Source organism: Macrotis lagotis, chromosome X (assembly GCF_037893015.1).
Source record: "Macrotis lagotis isolate mMagLag1 chromosome X, bilby.v1.9.chrom.fasta, whole genome shotgun sequence".
Classification (NCBI taxonomy): domain Eukaryota; kingdom Metazoa; phylum Chordata; class Mammalia; order Peramelemorphia; family Peramelidae; genus Macrotis; species Macrotis lagotis.
The window spans coordinates 550,012,151-550,035,705 of record NC_133666.1 but is presented as its reverse complement, the minus strand read 5'-3'; the positions used below and the strand labels follow the sequence as shown (position 1 = coordinate 550,035,705).

The window sequence follows — 23,555 nt, the reverse complement described above, 5'->3', positions numbered from 1 at the left end:
TGTTTTTGAAATAACAGAGAATAAATAGCAAGAAATCTCTTGGTCTGACTAAACAACACATTTTGATGAGTCCTTCTGAGAAACTGAATTCATATGGTTTTAGTTTATGGTTTTGTTCTGGAATTTTTTTTAACAATATGAAAACTCATGACAATTTAATTTATATGTGAATTAAGCCTGGGATTTTAATGAATTTAACAACATACACCAATAAAATAATGTGCCAAATAAAAAAAATGCTAAAAGAGCCTTGGGGAAATGTAGCAAACTGTATTAAAGAAAAACTTAAAAGGTAAAACTTATCAGGAATTCCCAAATAAATTACAACGTAAAAGAGAAAATTATCAAAGTCTACAAAGACAATTTACAAAAGAAGATATGCAAACTGAAAAAATATGCTCTTTCCAACCATCAAAATTATGCAAATAAATAATCTTGAGTCATTCACCAAATTGACAAAAATGAAAACAAATTTCAATTCTGACAGGAATGTGAGAAAATAGGGTCACTTATTCCAATGCTGGTAGCATTAAAAATTGATGGACTCTTTTTGGAAAGCAACATGGTAGTAACAGAATAAGAATTCTAAAAATGGTCAGACCATTTAATCCAATATGTCCATTGCTGGGAATATGCCTAAAGATTGCCACAGAATTATCTGTATGATATTTACTGAGCTGGCACTCCAGACTTTCTCAGGAATTTTCTCATCCTGGAAGCTCACTCCAGATCAGGAATTCACATAATATAAGTACATTCTGTCCCTGTGGCCTCTCCTTCTGATTGAAGAACTCATCTTAGAACCTTCATTTAAGGAGGGCTCCCAGGCCAGTCACATTCACTTATTTCTGTCCAAGTTGTACACTTTTTGTACCTGCTGAGGGCCTTCCACCTCCAACACTCATATCAGCTTCCTTTTATATGCTGTCTTTCCCCATTAGAGTCTAAGGTCCTTGAGAGAAGGGACTGTCTTTTTGCTTGTATTTGTATTTCCAGTGCTTGAAACATAGCAAGTGATGAATATTTTGACTGAACAAACTGGAACATAAAATATCACAATGTAAGAATAAGGAGTTAAGAAAGAGGATGTGACCAGGGTATTGATTTGTTTTGCTTAACTATACATATTTATTGCAAGAGAAGGGTTCTCTTTCAAGTTATTGGTTAACCGGTAGTTATGCCGGTTAGGTAGATATGCCTAAAAAAAAGCATCAAAAGGTTGTTTAATGCAAAGACAAAAGGGCAGAAGGAGGGACAGATAGAACAATTCTGTCTGTTATTCTTTAAAAAAATACTGAACAAAACAGAGTCCACCATTTCTTATATAATTCTCTTTCTTGTAAGTTTTTAATACTGAAATTTTTTTGTTTTTTCAAGATTAAGTTCACCATAAAAAAATAAGAGGATTTTCTTAAATAAGGAAAAGTGATGAAAGCAGAATTAGAAAAGTGATATTTAGAGGCAGCTAGGTGGCACAGTGAATAGAGCACCAACCCTGGAGTCAGGAGTACCCAAGTTCAAATCTGGCCTCAGACACTAAATAATTACCTAGCTGTGTGACCTTGGGCAAACCACTTGACCCCACTGCCTTGCAAAAACTTTAAAATGAGGAAGGATGTTTTTTAAGTGATCAGTTATTTGTATGATAAAATTCAATTTAAAATGTAGTTTTAAATGTACTTAATAAATTTTGTAATATTTAAAATTTTGTAATATTTAAAATTAATTCTATAATGAATAATTATAAGTAATTTTTTAGTTTTCTGTCTTAATAAGGACCATCAATTCAACAAGAACTGTTGAATTTTCCTAATTTGGTTAAAAAAAAAGTTTTGCTTATAATATTAGCTTATATTAATTATAAAATAGAAAAAAGGTTTCAAAGGTCCACTGACCTATCTCATGAATTTGCCCATTATGCTGGTAGTTAAAGAAACAAGTAGGAGGTCAAGTCTATTTTGCCATCCTGTTGGAAGGATGTCCTAAGAAAAACACTCTGTAAATCTTAAGACAACACAGAAATAATAGCTATTAGAAAGGAGGCAATTTGAGAAAAAAAAAATACTGTGGAATTTAAATGAGCATAAAAGATTATTATCTTCAATTTTTAAAAGTTGTCTTATATATATATATATTACATAATTTTGCTATCTCTGATGTTTTCCTTCTTCCTCATGGAACTGTTCCTTTTCTCAACACATTCAATTTTGATCTATGCATATCATGGAAGCAAATGTAAAGACTCTATCAGGGGCGGCTAGGTGGCATAGTGGATAAAGCACCGGCCCTGGAGTCAGAAGTACCTGGGTTCAAATCCAATCTCAGACACTTAATAATTAATTTCCTAGCTGTGTGGCCTTGGGCAAGCCACTTAACCCCGTGTGCCTTACAAAAACCTAAAAAAAAAAAAAATGGAGAGAAGGGAGAGAGAAAGGAAAAAAATTGTATATTTCAAAATCTTGCAAAAAAAGTCTTTGGTATAAACTACCATTGTATGTAACTGAAAAATAAATAAAATGTTTATATAATTAAAATAAATCTTTGCCACTCCTTGTTAATCTTGGTGTCTTCACTCTGAGTTATTATTCAATTTATTCTGTCTATATTTGTTTATATTTGAGTTTTTAGTGAGCTGTCTCCTCCATTAGACTGTGAACTCCTTGAAAGCGGTAACTGATTTTTTTGCCCCTTTTTTTGTATTCACAGTGCTTAGCATAGTGCTGGCACATAGGAGGTCCTCAGTAAACATTATGTAACTAATGGCCACACTTCTAATTTAGACCTGTAATTTCCATCAATGTGGAGAAACTGCCATACTATCATGCTAATTGGCTGGTTAGACACAAGACTTGTCATCCTCCTCTTACCTGCCAAGTGATTATCCTAAAGTTCAGGTCTAACCATGTCACCTCCCTAGTCAACAAATTATTCCCCCCTCCCATCCAGAATCAAGTATATCTCTATTATCTCATTCAAAGCCCCATAGTACCATTCCAATTGAGCCCTGGGCCTTATCTCTAAACTCCAGGCATTTTCAATGGTTCCCTCCATGCTTGGAATTCTCCCCCGCCCCCCATCTCTTTTTCTTGGCTTCCCCAACTGAAAGTCTACCTTTTACAAGAAACTCCTCCCTGATGAGAGTTCCTTTTCTCCATAGATTATCAATTTCCCCTGCCTATTACTGGTTTGTGCAAAGTTAATTTGCATGCTATCCCCCCCCCCCCCCAGGAGGCTCTGAGCTTCTTGAGGGCAGGAATTGTCTTTTTTTCTTTTTATCCCCAGCACTTATCACTAAGACTCTTCATCTCTCAGTGTCTCAGGCAATTGATACTAAAGTATACCCCAAATGCAGATCTGTGTCACACAGGATCTCTATACCAGGTCTTTTATTCTGATAATAATAGGTCATGCAAAATAATGGGGAAAAAAGGAGCTACTTTTGGCATGCTTTAGGGTCTTATGTTATGGTCAAGGGAAATCGAAACTACTTGAAAGGTATTTCAGTGTCCTGAGCTCTCACAGTTCTAACTGTGGGCTCCCACCACTGATCGCACCCTCATAGGTCCCCCCCCACCCCCAGGCTAAAGTTTGAAGAGAAAAAACATTCCTGGGAAATTCTGCAGGATTCTTTTAAATGTTGTTTATTGCAAAAAATTCATAATTCTCTCTCTGAATAAAAATCTATAAAAGGAATGCAAAGTTACCTAACAGTAGGTGCAGTGATCCCACCAATGAAGAGAATTCTACACCAACTTAATGGATGGCTTGCATGAAACACAAAGATATGTTTCAAGAAGAAGGTGTTTAATTCAGTCAGCTGAAAAGGAAGAAGAAATCAGTCAACAGTTTGAGAGAGAAGGTTGCATGCATATTAACCTATCTAAAGTTGCTTCTGAGCATTTTCAATATGAATTGAGTCAATTCTCCAATTAAAGAATTTGGGATTTTTATGATGTTTTCAGAAAACAATACTGCAAATACATAAAAGAGGAATGCATACACATGTGGGTATACACACAAATATATGTATAAACTGATATATAATGTACATGTGTATATAGGTATATAGAAACATATGTAAAAACACACACACACACACACACACACACACACACACACACACACACACAAAAGAGGATATACACACAACAAAGCAGGGAGGTCCAATATAGTGCCCAAATACTCAAAAAGTACTTTTTTTAGTTTTGCCTCTGAGGATGAAAGTTTAGTCTCCAAATCTGGGAACAGTGAATTGGGAACCCAGATAAGGTCTACCTGTGGAAAACAGGATTGTTTGATAAGGAGAAATTGGCTAATTAGATCATGCTATGAATTGAAAATTTGGAGCACACAAATCCTTTTACTTTGTGCTAAAAAGAACAAAAAGCCTTTGGGGATTTTGTATGTAGTTTTAAGTCACATTTTCACAGTAACATTAAAAAATTATGGAGCATTATTAATTATAGTTATCTGAATAAATAATATAATGCTATCCTCCTGGAACTTCTTCCTACTAAAAATAGTACACAAAGAGATTCCAGTTATTATCATGCTCAGAATTTTTAGCTTTCCCATGGGGAATTAACTTATTCAGATGTCTGCAAAATACTTATCTACTGTTGAGATATTAATTTCATAATCAAATACCAATCATATTGGCACTTTGGAAAATTCTATCCATCTATTTCTTTGGTTTCTAGAATTACTCTCAATAAAAAGTAACCTAATGCCTAATCCACTCAGTTATGAACACTGAACATTAGTTTCTTTCACAGATAATTGTAATTTATATCTAGCTTTTTAAAGACCTGCATACGCAGCTAAGTGGTGCAGTAGATAGAACACTGGCCCTGGAGTCAGGAAGACCTGAGTTCAAATCCAGCCCCAGACACTTAATAATTACCTAGCTGTGTGACCTTAGGCAAGTCATTTAACCCTGTTGCCTTAAATAAAAAAAAAGAAAAAGAAAAGACCAGCATATAAGTCTTCATGTGAAATAAGCTCCAAGCTTATGGTTTCATTTAATTGCACTGTTTTTTGGATGACAGAGTTAGCATTCTAGCTTCCAACCAAATCTTGTTGATTATCATTTTAATTTAGAAAATCTTAATTTCAAAAAAATTTTTTGTGATATCTCTCCCCACCCCACATTTTTTTTACCTGCCAGATGATCATGAAAAGGTATATTCCAGCCACCCTCTGAAATGAAGACTTGGGGTCAAACCACCGAACATATGTCCAGCTAGCAGGAGTGAACTGCAACACAGCTCTTTTGATTTTCCCTGTAGTGGTGTGAATGTCCCTGTAAGAAAAGAATGGCTACAATACTCTAGCCAAGATTCCAAAGAGGCAGGACAAGAAGGATTCACATTGATTGTATAGTAATCAAGATAAGTAATATCTTTCCAAAAAATTTCTTCTGATAGCAGGAGTGTTTATTTACAGTGAAAATACTTATTAAAAAAGATTCTGTTAAGGATTTTAGGGAAAATGAGATCAGAGTAAAGGTATTTCCATAACAGAGGTGGAGCCAGCTTTCAAAAGAAACTGAGTTACTAAGGACAAAGTTCTGGAGATATCCCAATCACAGATATAGATGCTAGGACTTTTATTCCTCTCAGGTACTAATTACTTTGGTTCCCAAGAGAAAAAATGAAGAATTCTTTAGGTCCCAAAGAATCTAACCTCCTTGTTCTCTGAACTTGTTTCTTCTTCCCTTTGATCTGAACTTCCTGGTTGATTGCAGGAGTTTGTGAGATGGTCACCACCATCCCAACTCAATCTTTACTGCCCAATTCCCACTAAGGGCAGGATATCCAAATTGGCAGTTTTTCCTGCTCAGTCACCCTTTTCTCAAGTGGTTGGGGTCTTATCACTTGCACTACTACTTTCCTTAACAAAACCCAGCTTCCATCTGGTCTTGGCTTGATCTGCCATGGACCAAACCAAAACAGAAGTTCTTCTTAAAGCAGTGTTTCCCCCAAACTAGAATAAATTCCTTGAGAGCAGGGAATATTCTGATTTTTATCTTCTCCCCCACTGTATGGCACAGGGCAAGTGCTTAACCAAAGTTTTTAAAAGAATGTTTTTAACAGTTTTAATAGAATGGTCCTAATGAGATGTAGTTATAAATTTTGTAGCCTGGACCATAGACTTTGTCTCTAATTCAATTCTTTTGCCAATGTATATACCTAGATAAACTGAGAGTAGTTAAAAAGGGTGTTAGATTCATAAACAAAACCCCAAAACACCTTCTCAATTCACCCTGGAATGCTGACTTGGATACTAAGTGATTCACTGGATTAGAGATGAAGGAAGTCAAATCCTTATTTCATGGGAAGAAAGGGAAGGCTAAGCATAAAGTGCTGTGTCTGAGGACACTGGGTGGATAGTAAGGCAGCAGCTCAGAGCCCCAATGCAGCTCACTTCTCATAGCTCCAGGTGGCCAGCTCTCTTGCTCTGGAGGTCTTTGCATCAGAATGTAAGTAAAGTTATTTGAGCAAAAGAACAAGGAATAAAGAATTACCTATCCAAGGCTAAGTAGGAGAGAATAGATTATGATGCAAGGCAAGTTTGTTATATTCTAAGAAACAAGTTATTTTATTTTACAAGAAATAGTCTCAATATACTAAGAATTCATTTATAGTTTCTCTTTGAAACTGGTTTTTCTTCCAAGTGTGAAATAAAACTTTTTCTTCTATAACTTTACATTTGGCAAAGAATGGGAAACCTTTAATAAAAATCAAGATGGAAATAAATGTGTTTATTTGGAAGAAAATACAGCCAACTCTATTTTAGGGATTGAGGAGGGACTGGTAATTTAGCTTTCTAGTTTCTTCTTTCCAATTCATCTTTTGGTCCTTTAATCATAGCTAATGAGTATTTGCATATTTTAATAAAGCAAACACCACAGCAGGTGAGGAAATAAATAAAATTCAAAACAAGAGTTGGTTACTAAATATAAGCTTTCATCTATACTTTCTTTCCCTGTTCTCTAATTATAGAAAACGAAAAATTGTCTTCGTGGGTCAATTTCCTTCCTACTTACTGACAAGAGATTTTGGATCATGCCAATATACTCCAAATACACAAATAAAAGTTATGACTGAGTTGTAAGAAGACTTACTTGAAGCTGGCCCAGTGGTAAGTTCTCATCTCTAAAAATCGGCAAACTACCATTCCCAACCAGATGCCACCTCCATTGCATAACAAGATGTCCAAAATGACTTGATCCCACCAGCACTCAGCAAAATTAGGCAGAAGATGCATGAAGAAAAGCTACAGAATATAGAAAAAAGATGATGGGTGGGGAAAAAAACAGGGTAAAATATACAGAAAGAACCTTTTCTTCTATATAGAGTTATATTTAAGGAAAAAGCTGATAAAAATTGAGGCATTTTTATCTTTTTTATCAAACCTACACTTTTTTTTGGTTCCAAGAACTGAACTCCAGACAAGTTTGGTGGTCTATATAAATGTTAGCAAGAAATGTTTTTTCTATTTTAATAATGGTCTTTGAATTCAATTATTTCCTTTTGAGAACATACTGCCAGCTCTACTATAGAGACAAGAATATACAGGGATAAGAGAAAATTTTTAGAATGATACAAGGACTATGACATAATCCTATAATTTAGAAATTCAATAATTAGAATTAATATTTAAAGATATAGAGGCCAGAGGAATATGGCTTTAGGCAAAACCATGAAAAACTAAATAGCTTTTAATAATACCAACACATATTTCTTGTGGTTTTATATATCATTTTTTAAATACAATCCCATGAAATAGATAATGCAATTTTCACACTCTCTCTCTATCCTCCTCCACCAGAGGTAAGGAAATTGAAATCCAAACAAGTTAAATAATTTAGTTTTTTTTTGAAATAACTTTTTAAAGGAATGTTGGAAACAGTGTTATACTAGAAAGACCACTGAGTGGCTCAGTGGATAGAAGTTTTACAAACTTCTAAGAGCAACCAATATCTAGGAGAGTGGTCCTAGAGTCAGGAGGACCTAAGTTCAAATCTGGCCTCAGACACTTAATAATTACCTAGATGTGTGACCTCGGGCAAGTCACTTAACCTCACAGCCTTGTAAAAAAAAAAAAAGAAAAAAGAAAAAAAAAAGAAAGTCAGTATTCAATTCCTGCCTGTGTCATCTGGTTAATTATAAATCCATAATATTTACATATAATAAATGTGGTCATTTAACCTATCCAAGTCAAAGTTTCCTTATCTATAAAATGTAGATGATAATGTCTGTAGTACCTACCTTACAGTGTTGTTTAAAAGGGTTAAATGAGATAATGGATATAAACCTTAGAACACTATGAGAATGTCAAACATTATTTTTTAGAAATGAAATAATACAAATGGCTCTGGTTGAAGGTAAGTATTTCTAAAATAGTTTTCCCATAATAATATATTTTTGTTTATCACTTTAAAGTATTTTTTAAAGCTTTATTTTATTTTCTACTTCCAAAGGACCCATTGGGGGACTGTCAAAACTCTGGTCCTACACTCCAAGATTAAAGATGGAGTATAGAATGCTGAATGAACTTTCTGACCATAAGAATTGGGAAATAATAAAAAAACAAAAAAAACAAACAAAAAAACCCCACCATACAGACAAGTGGTAAAATCCATTCTTGTGGAACTTTTAAAATAGAAGATGCAGTACAAATTTGTGTCAAACTAATAGAATGAAAGATAATTTTCACTAGGTACATTTAGATTATATCCAGTTCATGAACTGTCTACTTTTTAAAAACACATATTTTATGGTACTTAAGTGCCTACTTACCTCAGTTAGCTCCCAGGTAATACTAATTGTCCAGCACAGTCCATAACTCCTGATCAATAAAGCCTTCATGGCCCAGCCCCAGAAATGTCCAAAAGCAAATATGTCAAAATGGCTGAGAATCCTCTCCCAGGTGATGACATGACAGTTGACAGCATACTCCTAATTCAAAGTTAGGAAAATGAACAATTAAAAACAATGGGACACACAAATGTCAAAGAACTTATAAAATCTTAACCACAAGAACCGTTTCATTTAATATAAAAACTTATCAAGTCTGGAATAACAATCAAAGATGTCTCTTTTTTTTTAAACCAGGAAAAATTTAATTATTTGTCTTTGACATCCAGAATCTCTAAGAAACTTTTACAAACTTCTAAGAGCAATATCTAGAATTGTAAAAATAAAGCACATTTTATCAAAAAAAAAAAAGAGAAAAATTTAACTGAGAAATATTCAATTTCCTTACTGATTAGAATAACATTAAACCCTATTTTGGATTTCTTCCCAAAGTCCCTCCTTGTTGCTATTTCAAAGATCTCTTTAAGCATTGGTAGAGCCCTCAAAAACACTCAATCCTCGGTCAACTTTTGGTAGTTAGACTTTTCAAAAATGGCTGGGTGGGACTTTGGGGAGCATTTATTCTATCACCTGGCCTAGACTTGAAGCCTTTCCATCCACTTTGAGAACAAAGGAATACTCTCCCACCATAATGAGAAAATTATATTAGGAATTCAAAAAGGAGACTATAAAATTCCTAGGAAAATGTTTGGAAGTTTATCAATTGTTACTATTCCTAACTGGATTATAACTGAAAGAAAAATAATATTACTAAACTATCAATGAAATTTAGTTCCAATCAAAGTATCAATTTTGTTCATTTCAGAACTATTAACATTCTTAAACAAAAATTTTTAAAGAATTCTTAAGTCTGTATGATGTGGTTATCAGGTACAGCAGTAACACACATGCTTGATGGCTTAGAAAATGCTTTTACAATAGTTCTGTCACATAAGTGATATCACTATTACTTTCCTAATTTAACAGATCAGTAGACACAGGGAGATTACATAATTAGTTCATGATTATCCAGGTAATAAAAGAACCTTAGTTTCCTAAATTTTAACTCCCGTGATCTTTCTACTACATCTATAAGGTATATTCTATTTGTCTGAATTGCATTAAATTCTCTCACCCTTTCTCCTCAAGGTTCAACTGATATAGAGAACACTTCAGCAATGTTGTTAACTACAATATAGGTACAAACTAACTTTGGTCTCCTTAATTCTCTGTTTCAGCCAGCTATAAACTGGAGTGCCAACATTCTGAAGGGAGCCAAGTGTCAACATAATACTCCTCTGTTTCTCCTTAATTATTCTAAAAAAAAGAGGTATTTAATTTCAATCAGATAAAAAGGGAACCTTTGGGCTTATAAACAAAGGTGAGCTTATAGTCTTCAAATGGCCCCTTATGATAAGGTTCAAAGCTTAGAATGGCATGGAATACTAGAATGTATATAGAGAGAACTTGGTTCTGAATGAGACTTGGGAGACTATTGGGGTGAGAGTAGAGTATGGCAGCTCTAAGTATGTGGGATCAGGAGGTCCTAAAATAGAGGTACCCAGGCTGGCATCTGGAAAGATTGCCAAAAGGTAGGAAGGAGTAGGAAGCTGAAGAGAAGGTAAACAGGAGGAAGAAGGGAGCACTAAGGCATCTACGCCTGACTTTAACTGTTCCAGCCTGGCATTTACAGTCAGAGGGGATTTGGACACCATAGTCCCTTCCAACTCTAAATCTATAATCCTACATGTTTGAGTAATTAAAATATGAAAAGGGAAGCAGTTATGATATAAGGAAATAAGGCAGGACACTTGAGTTCTACTCCTGTTCCCACCACTTATATGTGTGTTATAGTGAAATCACCAGTGAAGAGTGCTAAACTTGGAATCAGCAGAGATTTGAGTATGAATCTAGGCTCTGATAATTATTAGCTGCAAGCATGACAATAGGCCAGCCATTTACTCTTTTATGGCCTCTTTCTCCTCTATCCAGTGAGGTACTACCTACAGAACTTAACCTCCCAAAATGGTTAATACCAGATAATTCAAGCAAAACACCGTATCAGTCATTTTTGTTAACATATCATTTTTGAAGAAGAGGAGGAGGGGGAAAAAGGAGGAAGAAAATAGCCATTTATTAAGCACTTAATTAATGTGCAAGGAACTGCTAAGACCTTTACAAACATTATCTTACTGGATCCTAACAACTTGAGAGAGGCCCCAGAAGGTAGTGAAAGAGTGACTACATAATTTCTTGAGGTTACTTCCAGCTCAAGATCTTTAAATTCAAGAGGTAATGATCTTCAAAAATGTTAACAATTACTTTGTGACATTATGGCCTGACAAGGAAAGGAGGATTTACCTAATTATCAAGACCAAACCAAGATATACAAAAATGCCTCTGAAATGTATATTTGCAAAGAGTTGCTAGCAGTCAAAGAATCTGGATCCTTAGGCAGCAGTTTAGAAACCACATCTAGAAGATCAATTTCTTCTCCTTGATTAATGACTCATAAGAAAACTGCCTAAGAAAAATAGCTTTACGGGCGGCTGGGTGGCATAGTGGATAAAGCACCGGCCTTGGAGTCAGGAGTACCTGGGTTCAAATCCGGGCTCAGACACTTAATAATTACCTAGCTGTGTGGCCTTGGGCAAGCCACTTAACCCCATTTGCCTTGCAAAAAAAAAAAAAAAAAAAAAAAAAACCCTAAAAAAAAAAGAAAAAGAAAAATAGCTATGTTCAAACCTACCTCTACCAAACATATTCGAATTCACTGTTTTTCTGAATTTTACTGAATACTGAAAAATTCTGAACACTGCTAGTTTGCACACCATGTAGCACTGGCTTAATGATAAAGACTGAGTACCTCTGGCCAATAATAAAAGAATATATAATTAATATATTTTTGCTGCTTCTATTTCATAGGTTTGCTGAAATACTAAAGAGATAAGATTAACAGATAATATTAAGCAAAAGTATTTTGAAATATTACAATTGTTATTATATGAGTAAAAGGTTTATTTTTGTCGTTGAAATAAAAATAAAAGCAATCTTGGGATGTTTTAACAGGAATATGCCATATAGGAACAAGGATGTAACCAGAATGTTCATTCTATATTATGGTAGTTAAGATTTAGGATGAGGATCTGTATCCAGAGAAAGAATTGTGGACTTTGAACAAAGATCAAAGACTATTATCTTTAAATTAGAAAAATTTTTATCTTATTATGTAATTTTACTATCTCATACTTTATTTTTATTCCTTAAGGACATCATTTCTCTCTCATCACATTCAACTTAGATCAATGTATACCATGGAAACAATGTAAAGACTAACACACTACCTTCTGTGGGGAGTGGGAGGAGGGAAGCAAGAATGGGGGAAAATGGTAAAAATCAAAATAAATAAAATTTTTCTTAAAAAAAAAAAGGATTTACGGTGAGGGTAAAGCTTGATAGCTTTTTTTTTTAATTATTGGGAAGCAGCATGCTAGAGAGTAGGAAGGGTGCTATATTTGAAGGACCCAAGTTCAAATTCTGGCCCCTCCATTTACTCTCAGTCTAACCCTGGGACTGAGTTTCTTATCTATAAAATAAGTGTCAGATCAGATGGGCACAGTTTGAAATAAGGATGACATTTGTTCTGATTAGTTCTAGGGCAAAACCAGAAACAATGAATAGCAATTGCAAGAATGCAAATTTAGGCTTGAAGTAAGGAAAAACATCCTGACAATTCAATTAAGTCAGGAGTACCTGGGTTCAAATCCAGTCTCAGACACTTAATAATTACCTAGCTGTGTGGCCTTGGGCAAGCCACTTAACCCCATTTGCCTTACCAAAAAATATATATAAAAAAAAAGATATCCATAAACTGAAAGGCCTGTTCAGGAAGAGAACTACCTTCTTCCTAGAGGTCAAACAAAGGTTGGATGACCACCTGTCAGGTATACTGTAGTTTAAAGATATAGTCCTTTTTTTGGATTCTGAGATATTTGCTATTTAACAGTAATAAAAATACTAAATTTTGTTTTATAAAGTGCATTTTATTTATATAATTTTGTTTGCTTTTATCACTCAAATCTCATCCTTTACTTCATGAGGTTAAAAATTCCAAATCATTTTCTCATTAGACCTACTTTCCATTTCACTATTTTTTTGTATTTCTGTTTATCTTGTTCTTAACCTCATTTAAGATAAGTCTGAAGAAAATCAAGCACCACTGCACTTCGATTCCAGTTCAGGTATTTCACATCACTTTAACATTTGCCACAGAAGGATCTTGGGATCATGGAAATGAGAATGACCAAAGGACCCTCCCCTTCCATTCAGATAGGTCAATTTTTCTCTTTAGCATTAGGAACACTAAAGAATAACAGCATTGCATAGTCTGGCACAAATACCCACCTGTGGAACAGTGCCATCTTTTACTATTTTGTGGAGAATCAGGTCACTGACTTTTTCTATTTGATAGAGATTATTAGTCAAAAATGGAAGGGAAAAAACATTCATGTTTTAAACATCACTACCACTGAAAACCAAAAAGCAAATCACTTCAAGACAAGAATAATAATAACAAAGTCATGGTGCATATGTAAAAGTGGCATAAATGATGATAGTTGTCCTTCATTCTCGAAGAAGACCATGATATCAAGGGAGGTGATACCATGACAGGCATATAAATTGGATCTGAATGAGCAGATGCTGGCCTAAGACAGCAGCCTCACTTTCTGCTCTGGAATCATCTGGGTTCAGTGGCTAGTTATGAATCAGAATGACTCGAGACAATTAGGGTTAAGAGACTTGCCCAAGGTTACATAGCCAGTAGGTATCTTGAGGCTGGATACAAACAGTTGAATAAATTTGATGTATTGAATTATTCTAAATGATAAAAACTGCATTTCTGATGTTAAATATGTGGATAGAACCATGGCTATCAGGGACAATATAGTATACTGAAAAAGTTTCACTTCTTTATTTAATGTGCTATCTGAATGGGGAGTCACATAAAAGTAGTTTAGTTTTAAAATACCTGGATTGGAAGAAGCGACTAATAAAAATTTAAAGATGCAGTATCTTAAGCAAGAATTTGAAACTTTCCCTAGACTATGGTAAATGTAAAAAATGCATACTTTGATGTCTTTCCTTCCTTTTTGGTTCTTGAAGTTTCAGAAAGAAAATATTACACTAACTTGTCTTCATATTATCACCACCTAATTTTGTTCAATCCCTTTCCAAGGTCATTGATGACTTCTTTTGATCATCAAATCCAATAGTTTTATTTTTTCCTATCTTCATCTTTTATGTCATTGAAACTTGTGGCCCATTCCTTCAAAGATAGTCCCCTCTCTTGATTTTCACATTATCCCTTCTGTTCTCTTACCTCTCTTTCAATTTATCTTTTTTGATAGTCCCTCACTGTCTTCTCACTCTTATAAGTGAGTTTTCCCAATCTCTATACTCAGTCACTTTTCACTATTCTTATGCCTTTGTAATTATATCCATAATTGTACCTAAAATGATCACATTCATGCAAATGACTCTAACTTCTTCCCAAGAGTTCAAGCTCCATATTTCCAACTTCCTATTAGACCGTCAAACTCAATAGGTTCTCAGATAAATTTCTTAACCCTCCAACTCTCCCATAATCCCCACAAATTAGCCTAAACAATTAAATTTTATATATTTCTACTGATGGCACTATTATCCTCCCAGTAAAGCAAACCCAGAAACTTGGACAGAACTTTATTTTAACTACCCTATTTCAAATCAATTGCCCAAGCCTATTAGTTTTGTTTGAGCAATCTCCCTCATCTTCTAGGCTCTTCTCTTTAATCCCACTACCTGAGGGTCTTCTCTTTTATAGTCTGGATGATTATAAAAACCTTCTCCCTGGGTGTATTGACTCTAATCTATCCCCTTTATGATCCATTACACAGTTGTCCAAGTATTATTCCTCTTAATGCATCACTTGTATATCATTACTTAAAAACCTTCAGTCATTGTCTACAGCAAATACACAATCTGGGATCCACATATTTAAAGCACTCCATAATCTATTTCCAACCTTACCTAATAATTCTCCTCTTTACTTATTCTATGTCCCAGGTAAACAGCACTACTGTCCAGTCTCCATTCTTGCTAGATCCTCTCCCAACTTTAATCTCCCAGCTTTTTTTTAGGTTTTCCACCATATCTGGACATTTTGTCATTTTCTGTTGAAGTCTTTCCCTCCTTCAAGGACCAATTCAGGAATTACTCCCTCCATAAATCTTTTTGTTTCTTCCCATATTCCATTCCCCACACCCCCCAGGTGAAAATATTTCATAAATTCCTCATAGCATTTTGCCTGGATCTGACCATTATATCTATTTTTATCCCTCCTTTTTGTGCCAGTTATATTAGTGTACCTTTCCTCCATATTAAATTCTAAGCTCCCTAAACAGAATTGGTATCATATATACATTTGTATTTCTAACATCCAGTACAGTGTTTTGCACCAAGAGTCACTTAACAAATGTTTGTGGAATTGAAATAAACCCCTTACCATGATATCAGCTTCTCGTGTAGCATAACGAAGATTTGGGTCTAGCCAGTACATTACAGCTTTTACTTGTTCAAAGTTCAGGAAGAGAAGAAATACCAGAAATAGGAAATAGAGCACACTGAGACCTGACAAGCCAAAAATATGAAATATTTTGTATATTTATATAAACACATATTGATTATAAACCCAGAACTAATGTACATCCCATATCTGCACATTGCTTTCTAATGCATTGCTTTAACTTCTAAAGATTTGTTAAAAAATGTCTGTGATCATTCCTTAAAATTCTGAATGAAATTAGAAATTGTTTTAAAATCAAAATGCTGCTGTTCATGATAACATTACATGTTATTTTTTAAAAAAAGAATCTTTACACACACACACACAAACACACACACACGTGTTGATTTAACCTTGCCTACATAGTCTTCCCTCTTCCCTCTTTGACTGACTGTCATTTATGGATATATATTAAATTGCTTAACTTCAATATGTCACAAGTTAATGAATTCTCGCAAGATTCTTCAATATGTTGAAAATCTATATTAAACAGTAAGGATTCAAGGATTAATAAGTAAGCTCTTTGTTTTAGATAAAAAGGTGATTCTAGTTCACTAATCAAAAAAAAAATAAAGTTGACAACATTTGGAAAATTCCAAGGTATGTTTCTAGGCTTAACTTTCCATAGCAAAAAGTTACATTAAATAATGCCAAACAACTCATAAATAAGCTAGGAGAGGGACAGGGAGTCTACATCCTCACAGAAAACCCTGAAAGAACTTTGGTCCAAATCTCAGAGTTTCAAAGGTTAACTTCTAATTCTCTAAAATTTCTCTTCCTATTGAAATTATTTAAGATTAGTTTAATATTAACATAGAAATAGGTTAACAGGCAAAATTATTGAATTATCAACATTTTACGAGTTATAGATTTGGCTACGCCTGTTGTGATTAAAGTGGTGATAGCTTGATTTTGAATTCTAATTTAGAATATAAAATGTTTATCTTAAGAAAGACTCACTGCCTTTTTTGTCTCCTTTTAGGACTAGGTTAACTGAAGAAGCAATAACTGCATTAATGAAAGATAAAATATATCACATACATCTACTATTTAATATTTTGACATAGAAAAAATAAATCCTACAGTCTTTATTGTTTCATTTCAACTAAAATTTTTTTTGCTAAAAAAAGAAACTCTAATCTAAGACTAGACCCCCCCCATACTTAAAGACCGTAGTTAACTTTCCTTAAGTGAATGGCAATCAGTTGACAAACAAAAACCAAAACACAACACAATTCCCCAACCATGACCAGTATCAAAGTTTGTTACTGTACTTTCTTGATTGTAATAAAAACAATGCTTACAATAGTATTTGGGCACAGCAATGCAAGTGACCTTGGATCACACAACCCAATACAAATTTGGTTCCCTGCTCTTCTTCCACAGAGAAACTCGAGAGGAGGAAACATCTGTAACTGGAATACAATCTCTTATAAACCATTAACATGTTATGTACTCCAGTCTTCAGGATGTCCCAGGGGAGTCCAAGCAAACAGTGTAGGAAGCACAGATTCAGACATGGAAGGAGTTCAGGGGGATCTAATAATTCCCCAGCTCTTGGTCATAGATTGTCTTTGATGCATGCCAGCAGTTTTCAGTAAGATCTTCCAAGTTTTAAAAAGAAATGAAGGTTCTAAACAGTTTTCTGTAATGATCCTATCGATTAATGACTAATGGTAATAACAAGATCCTCTAGAGAGAGATAGTCAGGAACAAAGATTAATTTGCTCATTATGCTAAGTGGATCAGCTGTGGTGAGAACAATTAATAAGCATCCAATTCAAGCTTACAGTAATCTCAGGTAGCTATATTAGGTCTCTGACAAGTAGAAGAAAAATCACCAAATAAAGTGACATATTTAAAGCTTTTGAAAATTGTAGGATGAAACAAAAACCAAAACTTTAACCTTTCTAATGTTCTTTTATAATTATACACATTGGACCTTCTCCTTTTTCTATCACCCTTCAGAAGAAATTATTCTTTACCTGGTGACTAATGTAGACAGCTAGTGGGTTGATAATATAGGGCTTTTAAAGTCTACATTTCTATCAGTTATAGTTGGGCTTTGTGATATTAACTTATCTGAACCAGAAAACTCAAATTCAGAATCCCTTATATAGCTTATACTTTTATATGTGATGACTACCATAAAAATAGGGGAAACTGAAATGCTTTCACGATGTTCTATACAAAATTTTTACTGCTACTATAAACTTTATCATCTGACAAACAACTGAGCAATGAACTTGGATCAGGAACAGAATTCATTAAGACATATTTCTATTGTCTCATTCCCTGTCCATTCAGAGTCTGTGATGTGAAGAGAAAACTGTCATCACAGAGAATTCTGTTGCACTACTAGAAATTTAGGCTTCTTTTTGTTTTCTAAGTCCTCTTCTACATTCCATTTTGTTCTTCCAATCATGACTTTTAGGAAAAAGCAACCAGTGTTTTCCTTTACTAATTCTTGAACTCTTTGAGAATAGGGTATATGCAAAAAGGTGCATATTAAGTGGAGTCATTAGGGTTAAGTATAGTAACAGGCTTCTATAATCAGAATGTTATATGCATCTAGGTGGCATAGCAGATAGAGAACTGGCCCTGGAGTCAGGAGTACCTGAGTTCAAATCAGGCCTCAGACACTTAATATAACTGCTTTAGCTGTGTGACCTTGGGCAAGACACTTAATCCCACTGCCTTGCAAAAACTGAAAAAACAAAAGAACAAACAAACAACAAACCAAACAAACAAAAAAAAAAACACTAGTACCAGAAGGAATCCTGGAAATTTAAGTTTTTCTGTAAAGCTCTGGGATTAGCAGTCAGTTAACAACTAAATTTAACAGTTATAATAGCAAATAAGAATGATATGTTGATAAAAGAATAACAAGAAATATGTATACAAATGTCTATGTATATTAATTCACTTAAACTCACCAAAAACCATTCGCCATAAAGCAGGATGTGGTCGAGTAAAAGGACCTATGGATAAAACCACAAAAAACAAACCATAAGTCATAAAGTGAAACTGCATGGATTATGATATCATTAAATTCTCTTATGTTAAGCTCAATGCCTTAAATAAAAGAAATTTTTTTTAAAAAAATTCGCTTATGTTAAAGAAAAAATATCAAGACAAAAAAAATCTTTATATTGTTATTTCTGATTGTCACTGGCAATCTCCACCTTAATAAAAGAATGAAATGGGGTGAAGTGGATAGAACACTGGCTCTGGAGTCAGGAGGACCTGAGTTCAAATCCAACCTTAGATACTTAATAATTACCTGTTAACCTTGAGCAAGTCACTTAATCCTATTGCCTTGCAAAAACTGAAGAAAAAAATAAAAGGATAAACTATAAATTGGTTATTTGAAATTCAGAATATTTTTCAAAGCAACAATATTATGAATGGCTGTAAGATGTAGGAAGATAAATATAAAATAAAATTGTTCAATTGCCATTTAGCCTGTAAACTTTTTTTTTTTTGGCAAGGCAATAGGGTTAAGTGGCTTGCCCAAGGTCACACAGCTAGGTAATTATTAAGTGTCTGAGGCCACATTTGAACTCAGGTACTCCTGACTCCAGGGTCAGTGCTTTATCCACTGTACCACCTAGCCACTCTAGCTTGTAATCTTTTAAGAGCTAAGAAAGCAATATATACAATTGGTATACAATATGTAAATGGAAAGAAAATTGAATGGTATGAAATTGTAATAACCAAGAAAGTCATTTTTTTTGCATAGATGAAGATGAACAGGAGTGGAACATTACAAATGTTAGACTTTTATGATGTGTTTAATTGTTTATTCTTTGTTATAACAGATGAAGGAATTCAAATACATTGTATGCAAAAACCAGTGACATCAATAAAAATTTATTTCTGAAAAAAGGTAATTGTTTTCTGAGACAAGAGAGTAAGAAAAATACTTATCTCTTTCAATGACTATATTATCTGGCCTAGACAAATTAAAATCCAAGATATTAAATGAAATTTAGCTGTGACTGAACCACCATGGAAGATAAGATCTTTGAGGAATTGTGGCTATCAGAAAGAGTACCAAGAATCTGGAGACTGGCATATGCTGTTTTAATTTTCAAAAGGGGGCAGAAAAAATTTATTTTAAAACTATAGATTTGTGGACTTGATAAATGATTCTTGGAAAAATTCTAGAATGGATTGTTCAAGAAAATGTTTAAAAACATTTACTGATTACAAGGCAGCATGATTCCCGAAGAACAAGCTATGCCAATTTAATCTTATTCTTTTCTGGTCAGGTAATTAGATAAGTAAGCTCATGATAAAACATGTAGGGCTTTAAGTGAGGCAAGGAACAAAGTATCTCTCTCTTTTTGTTTTTTTTTCAAGGCAAATGGGGTTAAATGGTTTGCCCAAGGCCACACAGCTATGTAATTATTAAGTGTCTGAGGCTGGATTTGAACTCAGGTCCTCCTGATTCCAGGGCCAGTGCTCTATCCACTGCGCCACCTAGCTGTCCCTAAAGTATCTCTCGATAAGCTTGTGTTTAAGTTGGTGAGAGCTGTCTGTATCTGGTCTCCCAAAGCCCCTCAACATTTGTCGTTTTCCTTTTTCAGTGATCATTGCCCAGTTTGATTAGTGGAACCTCAGAGACCCTTTGATTTTCATTTGATTAGGAACTTTTCAAAATGGCTGCTGATTGCTTAGATTCTTCATTTGAAAATTACTTGATCATATGCTCTGACCAGTTATCATGCGGAGAATGGTTTTTGCTTTTAGTTTTTTTATCATTTCCTTTTACATTGAAAACAAGAACTTTATTAGAGAAACTTGCAACTAAAACATTATTAAAATATGATTACTGATTGCTTGGATTATCTGTTCATATCTTTTAATAATTTATCTATTGTAGAATAGTTCTCACTTTTATAAATTTGAATGTTTCATATATAAGAAAGGAAAATTTTTTTAAAAGGTTTTTTCCCAAGGCAATGGGGTTAAGTGGCTTGCCCAAGGCCACACAGCTAACTAAGTGTCTGAGGCCAGATTTGAACTCAGGTACTTCTGACTCCAGGGTTGGTGCTCTATCCACTGTGCCACCTAGCCACCCCAAGAAAGGAAATCTTAATCAGATAAATCAGATACATTCACTGCATAGGTTTAGCCTAGGTATTTTTATTCCTTATAATTTTAACTAAATTGGTTTGTGCAAAAAATTTTAATTTCCCATAATCAAAATGGTTTGTTTTATCTTGTGTATTATTCTCAATCTTTTTTTAGTCATGAATTTCTTTCTCTAGATCCAAAAGTTGATTTCTTCCTTATTCCTGTAATTTATACATAACATAACCTTTTCTAATCTAGGTTAGGCATCTTTGATTACAAAAACACAGTTCTTTTTCATTGAACCATGATTAAATCTCCTTACCATTATTACCTTCCTCTGGCTTCTCTCCAACTTTTCAATATTCAATCTAAAATATGTGATTCAGAACTAAACATAAGATTTCAGATATAGTTAGATCAGGCAAGAGTATAGTATGACTATTATTTTCCTTCATTTCACGAATTTATCAAGATCCCATAACATTAAAGTTGAACAGAATCTGTGGTTAAACCTTCTTATAATAAAAATGAGTAAACTGGCCCACAGATGTAAAATGTTTTGTCCAAAATAATATCTAATTAGTGACAGAGCTAGGATTTGAATCTAGAACTCCCATTTGCGGGTCTTTTCCATAATACCACTTCTAGTTCTCAAATCAGACTTTAAGCTAGGAAGACATGTTCAAAATTCTGCCTTTTAGGCTACAGGACTACAGGCAAGTCTTTCCTCTATAATACAAATGGGAATAATATCTGAAACAGGGCTATTAGAAAGTCAAATGAATAACTGTTTTGCAAACATGAAGGCACTAAACATGTCAGGTCCTATTATGCTAATGGATATCATTTTTATAACAACTGAAGGTTACTTATATCTCTGAGCCTCAATCTACTCATCTGTACAATGGGGGAGATGAGATGGACAAGACTCTCTCAAGACCTGGTGACTCTCAGTTCTCTATACCCTTTGCCCCTCTTGGCCTTTGCTTCTTTCCACACTTTGAGAACATTTGGATCAAAAAATCCCTCCAATTCACAAATCATTTGTATACAAGAGATTATATACAATCTCCTGGACAGATGATTTGTTGAATGGAATAATGGGTGAACAACAGACCAAGTAATTGGATTCTGAGAAGACCCAGTCCTAGGAAAATATATATATATATATATATATATATATATATATATATATATATATATATATATATATATATATAAAATACACCTTCTGGAACCTTTTAAGACAGAACAGGTTTCCATATTGTGTGTGTGTGTGTGTGTGTGTGTGTGTGTGTGCGTGCGCGCACACACACACAAGCATATGCATAAGTGATAGGAGGAAAATGTTCTTTTAGGTAATTATTAAATGTCTGAGATCAGATTTGAACTCTGTTCCACCTGACTCCAGAGCCAGTGCTCTATCCACTGTATCAACTAGCTGCCCCAAGAGGTAAATGTTGAAAACCCAAGGCTGATGTTTTCAATAAAGCACTTCCAGAGCCATGGCTGAACTATGACTCAGCTAGCCTTAAGCTTCACACTATCTACATGTCACATCCTGAGAATGAACCCTAATCTTCAATCTAGAAAAGATTAAATAATATTCAGTGTGTCTTTTTTTGGCTTTTGCAAGGCAATGAGATTAAGTGACTTGCCCAAGGTCACACAGGTAGGTAATTATTGAATGTCTGAGGCCACATTTGAATTCAGGTCCTCCTGACTCCAGGGCCAGTGTTCTATCCAGTGCACCACTGAGCTGCCCCAGTGTATTGTTTAAGAAAGTAGAAAAAAATAAATAGCATATTTTACAAAGATTTACATAAAAAACACAAAAGAAAAAATGTATATGAACTTTAAGGGTTTCCTTTCAGATTTATGGAAAACTCATGTCTTAAATGAAGGCAGAGTCAATCTAAGTGTTTATCAAATCTACAGTTGATAAGAATTTGGGAGGGCTCACTAAAATATTCAACAACAATTTTAGGAACTGAAATGATCTTGGTAGGCTAAAACAATGAGATAATGAGACAATCTTTAATAGAGATAAATGTAGTTCTCCATCTAGGCTCAGAAAACAGCTGGACAAGAATCAGATGGTGAAAGTATGGCTAACTAGAAGTTCACATAAAAAATAATGGACTTCAACCTCAGTCTAATCTACGGGTATGTTAATAGGAGCATACAGTATCTAAAGGAAAGGAGATGATCAATCAACAGAAAAGAGAAGGATAAAGGGCCATTATTTGGAAGGAATAGCTTTGTCCTATCAGGGTAGAATTCCGAGCAGACTTTGCAAAGTTGTAGATTTCATCTTAATATAAGGAAAATTTTTCACACATCTAAAAAAGGAATGGTCTGCCTCCAGACAACAATAAGTTTTTTCACTGGAGGTCTTCAAGCACAGCAAAAGTTCTTTATTTTTTTTTTTAAAGAAAAAATAAAGACTTCCCTAAACCCCTCTGGCAGAGTAGTAAAACCTACAAATTCCTTCTCATAATATTATGGCCTACATACATAATCAAAGCAAATTGTTAAATTGCAGTAAGAGGTTTGTGGAAATAAAGATGCAATTTTCTCCCCATCCAAGCTTATTGAAATGTATGATGTAGCTAGGTGACACAACATAGTAGAGTGCTGAGCCTGGAGTCTGAAATATTGGAATTCAAATCCAGCCATAGACACTTAGTAGATGTGTCTCCATAAGCAAGTCACTTCAACTTTAATTGCTTCTGTTTCCCTAACTGTAAAGTGAAATTACAGCACTATCTTTAGAGGTGGCTATGAGGATCAAATGAGTTATTTGTAAAGCATGATGTCTTCAGCTCTCTCTGTGTGGTAGCTATTCTTATTATCCCTGAAATCCACTCGTAGGTCCCAGGTTAAGAACCCTTGCTGCAAAGCCAGCAAGACTATCAGGAAAGGAAAGTTGAGGAAAATCTTCCTATGCCAGACAGGATTACAACTGATGGTCTCTGAGATTCTAATACTGATGAATTTATTATGTA

The 23,555-nt window shown here is 34.3% G+C and overlaps 1 protein-coding gene across 1 annotated transcript in view; it reads right to left on the bottom strand.

The window, feature by feature from the left end:
- Positions 1-23,555, bottom strand: part of PTDSS1 (phosphatidylserine synthase 1) — a 73,835-nt gene that overhangs the window by 34,020 nt on the left and 16,260 nt on the right. Inside the window, exons 3-8 of the mRNA XM_074200336.1 lie at positions 18,402-18,446; positions 15,406-15,530; positions 8,805-8,963; positions 7,127-7,278; positions 5,161-5,302; positions 3,705-3,817 (exon numbers count right to left, since the gene is read on the bottom strand). Of these exons, the coding sequence (XP_074056437.1) occupies positions 3,705-3,817; positions 5,161-5,302; positions 7,127-7,278; positions 8,805-8,963; positions 15,406-15,530; positions 18,402-18,446 (736 nt within the window). The remainder of the gene's footprint in view (positions 1-3,704; positions 3,818-5,160; positions 5,303-7,126; positions 7,279-8,804; positions 8,964-15,405; positions 15,531-18,401; positions 18,447-23,555) is intronic.